The sequence below is a fragment of the Petromyzon marinus genome, chromosome 4 (assembly GCF_048934315.1).
Source record: "Petromyzon marinus isolate PM22_M1 ecotype Great Lakes invasive population chromosome 4, UKy_Petmar_22M1.pri1.0, whole genome shotgun sequence".
NCBI classification, from domain to species: Eukaryota; Metazoa; Chordata; class Hyperoartia; order Petromyzontiformes; family Petromyzontidae; genus Petromyzon; species Petromyzon marinus.
Window position 1 is genome coordinate 22,125,967 of NC_133670.1, and position 6,000 is coordinate 22,131,966.

Below are 6,000 nucleotides of genomic sequence, written 5' to 3' on the forward strand. Positions count from 1 at the left end.
TGTATTGTCCATAGCATACGCACCATATGCTTCAAAGTGGGACGTTAAAGATCCCCTGACATCATTTAAAATGAGCAGGCCGTTGCGTGCCGGGGCGTCGTGGTGCACATTTGGCAAAATTCTAAATAGTAACTCACAAATTACCAAATTGGGATGAGACAATCAACATTACCGTGAAAATTACTGCGGACTGCGTCCGTGAAACATAGCGCGTTCACGATAGCCTTGCGCGATAGGAATGGCCCGCGTGCCAAAGGTACTGATGGTTGTTATTGTTAAAAGTGGCCTCGTCCTAATGGGCACTGCCCCGTGAAAGTGGGTGATTTTTTTTTTCCATGATGGCAAACCCCTCGTGCAGGTGTCTTGGCCAGGTGCGTCAACACCGCAGCAGCAGCAGCAGCAGCTCCAGCTCGCTGCGGTTTGCACGAAGTTTAGTGCAATGTGCGGGGCCTGAATGCACACCATGTGCTTCACCTGAACGTTGAACCTGACAGGAAGTCAAGGTGCTTTTAATTAAAAAAAAAATCCATCATTTGCAGTGTTCCAGCTGCAATTTGTACACATCGTCAAAAAAAATGCGCACGCTTAATTTTACGTCGCTCCGCGTAACATCGCGATATCTGGGTGCTTTTAGAGGTTCTGCATGTCGTTTGAAATCCACCACGAACAGATGGAGAGAGAGAGAGAGAGAAACAAAAAAGCACCTACAGTGTACGACAGCTTGCGCGCGTGATATCTCGCGATCGTTTTTCGCGGTCGGTGAATATTATATACCGTTGAGTTTTAAGGTAAAAACCGTTCGAACCCAGTGGTGAGAACGATGGAAAAAGGTCAGCGTTCGTGTTGGAGTATCGCGAGCGCGGATCGCGCTTGGGTTTGCCTCCGGTGAAGGAAAACCAGCCACCACAATCCCTGCATGCGATGCTCAGATAACGGGCAGGCGTGCAAATTGTGCATTGTGCATGGCCGATTAATGCTTATGTACATACTGGCCACTTGCCTGAGGCACTGAGAGATTCTTAGACTGGAAATATTGCATTTTAAATGCGGCTGCTTTGGTAAACTGCCAAATTTGAAGCTTGGTTTTTTTTTACAGAATCTCTCTATATTTTTGTGACATTTCAAATTTGATTTTTTTTGTATGTTTTGTTTGATTTTTGAGTTACCTTGGTTTCCATTGCAATCATGTTCATCTATATTTCTAACAGTGGTATACTGTATAACATGATTTTTATCAACCACGGCTACTCCTGTTACCCTATATTTTACATGCTCTGCTCATGTTTGTGTGGCTGAACACTGCATTCTCTAGATTATAAAACGTACTTTTTCCACACGTATTTTAAAGCAAAGTTGAGGGTGCGTGTTATAATGCAGGTTTTTGTGCTTGTTGACCAAATTTTGTTTCACTTCATTGATACCGAGCACAAGATCGGAGTGCATTTTACCTTATAATTCGGAGGATACAGAGAGCATTAATTAAAGCAACATCTCTGCTAAGTTTTTTGTTTGTTTTTTATCACAATATAGTTGTGGCACAGCTGCGGTCACATAATGTATGCAACGTCGAACTTTTTTAGCACAGTACGTAGCCAACCGTGCTAATCGGAGATGCGGGGGATGGAAGGGCGACAAACGAAACACAAAAAGGTATATCCACGGGATAAAAATAGCATTGCTTATAATCCAGCGTGGCACACACACACACACGTGTGCTGCAGTAAACGCGCCGAGGAATTACAATGCAAGCAATGTGCAGGTGGGAGCAATTTTGTAATTAAATAGTATTTGCACTGTAAACGTGCCCTAACCATGCCCCATTCATGACTTATCGCACCCACAGAACTACTCCTCTCTCATCCCCGGGGCAACGTTCGGGCAGCTTAACAAAGACTCAACCAATGTCCAAGACCTCATAATTAAAGCGTACAAGGTAATGACATCGATGGTAAAGTATGCACAGGCACGCGTCCTTGGAGACGACAACTTTATTCTCTACAGTGAAATTGAATGACACGCCGGTGAGGCAAGACATTCAATGTCGTGATCTGCAACGAGGAATCGTCAGGTTCACGTGCACAAAGCGTACTTGCGACACGTACACTCCCAGTAATGCTGCATCATTCTGAAGGCCGTTGCAGAGGAGGAAACCTCACATTTTATATCACAATTGAGCCTGCACCAAACAACAAAAGCCGCCATTCACCACGGTAATGTCTCCACAGTGCTTGTGCCCAGCGAGGTGCACTTTGAGGCCATGTGAATTGTAGAAGGCTCGCTGACAGGAGGTCACGGGACAGACACAGGAGCCATGGGTTGACTGACTGAGATGACTGACCGATGCATCGCCTGTGCCGCTCGGCACTCCGCTCGTTGTTGTGAGCGTTGCTCCTCTGCCTTCCGTTGTTGTTGGAGGGCGACTGCCTCCAACTGTCCGGTAGCGTCCTTCACGAGCCTCCTCCATAGAGGCCGATCTCGACACCGCTGGTACCAGTTATCAGCAAGTCCACTCAGCTTCACCTCCTCCTCTACCACATCAATCCATTACTTCTGTAGCCCTTGCCATGTCCATTTAGTCCCCTTTATTATGCCAAACAGAAGCTGCTTGGGCATGCGGTGGCTGGCAATGTAGGCTACATGACCCAACAAATGCAGCCATGCCTTCCGGATGAGCTCACCAATGGGAATATGTCCAGGTCATTCAAGGATCTGTGAGCTTCTCACACAATCCAGCCTGGTTAAACTGAGGATAGACCGTAGGCAGGCTAGTCTGAATGTTTCAAACCGACGCAGAAGACCTGAAGCTTTGTATGTAGTGACAGGACAGGTAGCTTACACGCAACATTACACAGTCGATTAAAATATAATTCTGCTCAACTCTTTTGGAATGATATCTCTGTTGCCACACTGGAACGAGTCTTAAGCACACTACCCAGGCATTGGATATTATCCACTCTCTCCACAACTGCCCCATCACTCATGGGGAGTTGAGGGCTTGGACTGTTTGATGACACACAACACCCAGACAGCTGCTTTGTTTTTGTTACCAGATCATCAGCATACAGTGAGGGAAAAAAGTATTTGATCCCGTGCTGATTTTGAACGTTTGCCCACTGACAAAGAAATGATCAGTCTATAATTTTAATGGTAGGTTTATTTGAACAGTGAGAGACAGAATAACAACAACAAATCCAGAAAAACGCATTTCAAAAATGTTATAAATTGATTTGCATTTTAATGAGGGAAATAAGTATTTGACCCCTCTGCAAACATGACTTAGTACTTGGTGGCAAAACCCTTGTTGGCAATCACAGAGGTCAGACGTTTCTTGTAGCTGGCCACCAGGTTTGCACACATCTCAGGAGGGATTTTGTCCCACTCCTCTTTGCAGATCTTCTCCAAGTCATTAAGGTTTCTAGGCTGACGTTTGGCAACTCGAACCTTCAGCTCCCTCCACAGATTTTCTATGGGATTAAGGTCTGGAGACTGGCTAGGCCACTCTAGGACATTAATGTGCTTCTTCTTGAGCCACTCCTTTGTTGCCTTGGCCTGTGTGTTTTGGGTCATTGTCATGCTGGAATACCCATCCACGACCCATTTTCAATGCCCTGGCTGAGGGAAGGAGGTTCTCACCCAAGATTTGACGGTACATGGCCCCGCCCATCGTCCCTTTGATGCGGTGAAGTTGTCCTGTCCCCTTAGCAGAAAAACACCCCCAAAGCATAATGTTTCCACCTCCATGTTTGACGGTGGGGATGGTGTTCTTGGGGTCATAGGCAGCATCTCTCCTCCTCCAAACACGGCGAGTTGAGTTGTTGCCAAAGAGCTCCATTTTGGTCTCATCTGACCACAACACTTTCATCCAGTTGTCCTCTGAATCATTCAGACGGGCATGTATATGTGCTTTCTTGAGCAGAGGGACCTTGCGGGCGCTGCAGGATTTCAGTCCTTCACGGCGTAGTGTGTTACCAATTGTTTTCTTGGTGACAATGGTCCCAGCTGCCTTGAGATCATTGACAAGATCCTCCCGTGTAGTTCTGGGCTGATTCCTCACCGTTCTCATGATCATTGCAACTCCACGAGGTGAGATCTTGCATGGAGCCCCAGGCCGAGGGAGATTGACAGTTCTTTTGTGTTTCTTCCATTTGCGAATAATCGCACCAACTGGTGTCACCTTCTCACCAAGCTGCTTGGCAATGGTCTTGTAGCCCATTCCAGCCTTGTGTAGGTCTACAATCTGGTCCCTGATATTCTTGGAGAGCTCTTTGGTCTTGGCCATGGTGGAGAGTTTGGAATCTGATTTCTGGATTGCTTCTGTGGACAGGTGTCTTTTATACAGATAACAAGCTGAGATTAGGAGCACTCCCTTTAACAGTGTGCTCCTTATCTCAGCTCGTTACCTGTATAAAAGATACTTGGGAGCCAGAAATCTTTCTGATTGAGAGGGGGTCAAATACTTATTTCCCTCATTAAAATGCTAATAAATGTATAACATTTTTGACATGCGTTTTTCTGGATTTTTTTGTTGTTATTCTGTCTCTCGCTGTTCAAATAGACCTACCATTAAAATAATAAACTGATCATTTCTTTGTCAGTGGGCAAACGTACAAAATCAGCAGGGGATCAAATACTTTTTTTCCCTCACTGTACGTAACATAGTTGACCAATAGAGAGCCATGCCTTGCCCGTACCCAGGCATTGATCAGCCTCCCGTTGTATCTGTACCAGGTGGGAATTCTAAACGGGTACAGCCATGGAAAGCTTCTCGATCTACGTGATATAAAAAAAGAGTTAAATAATGTAGGAGCCTGTCACCGCACACACACACACACGCATCATAAGCCACGCAGCGAGAAGTGGCACCGACGCATTCGGTTACTTGCACATTTATCAATTCACGCAGCCTGAAACAAGGCCACAGGCACTTAGAGCAGGACAATAGGGTACTGTTCATGAGCAAGACCCACGGAGGGCTTCCAGTAAACAATGTTAATGGCGACATCAATTATAAAGATTTGCTTAACATTTACTTTATAGAATTTAAAGTTAGCATGTTGCAATTGAGATACAATAATTGGATGCTTAATTTGATCAAAGCAATTGTATTTACAAAAGCAAATTTAATTAGATTTTTTTAAAATTAATTAATGGACTCATTTATTTGTTGTGATAAAAATGTTTGTTGTTTGCGCTTTTTGTTTTGGTGCCATTTCTAAATTTGTTTATTCACTTTTGATTTTGCTTGGTAGCAGGGGTTTTTCGTTTGCTTGGTTTTAGTGGCTGTATACGGGATTTGGTCATTATAAATAATTAATCTACGGCGTTATGGGATGCTACTTGCATGAATGACGCTATATAAAATCAAAGTTTTATTGTACACATTGCTGGATAATTCCACATTCTCATTGTTGTGGCCAAAGTGTGTTTACAGGACTACCTCTGTGTGCTGATGTCAATCAAAGAGGTGTATCAAGCGTTGCAGTTTGGTTATGGGTAAAACCCAAGTTATTAATTTGGTGCAGTGCTACACACGCCCACACATGCACAAGTGTAAAGTGTCTGTTTGTGAAGTTGGATTGCATGTAGTTGTTTGTTGAATTCCGTTGCATTATAGCCCTTTCCTTTGCCAGTTGATGTTTTTCAGGCTGACTCAGCCTTCAATTTTGGCAGAGGCTGCCAGTTGGCTTCTTTGTAAATTCGTGATTCATTTTCCCCTTGTGTATGGGCTAATCTGGACCTGTAAATCTTGGAATATTCCAGTGTATTTGCGTGAATGCTGTTAACAACAACCTATTGTGGTGTACGTGAATTCGCCCACGTGATAATTCTATCCGCAAACACAAGCACTTTAATGGAAGATGCTCAAAACATAGAGGGACTAAGTTTATTTAAGCATACGGCAGCGGATTTGCTACTCCAAATATAGCCAGCATGTATTCATATTCCTAACATGTTTAGTTGTTATATGGAGGATGTACAAAAAATAGTTCAAACTATCCC

General features: G+C 44.2%; 1 protein-coding gene across 1 annotated transcript in view; it reads left to right on the forward strand.

The window, feature by feature from the left end:
- LOC116938296 (integrin beta-6-like) overlaps nucleotides 1-6,000 on the forward strand; it is a 77,861-nt gene that overhangs the window by 41,645 nt on the left and 30,216 nt on the right. Inside the window, exon 10 of the mRNA XM_032945400.2 lies at nucleotides 1,844-1,933. Coding sequence (XP_032801291.2) covers nucleotides 1,844-1,933 — 90 coding nt within the window. The remainder of the gene's footprint in view (nucleotides 1-1,843; nucleotides 1,934-6,000) is intronic.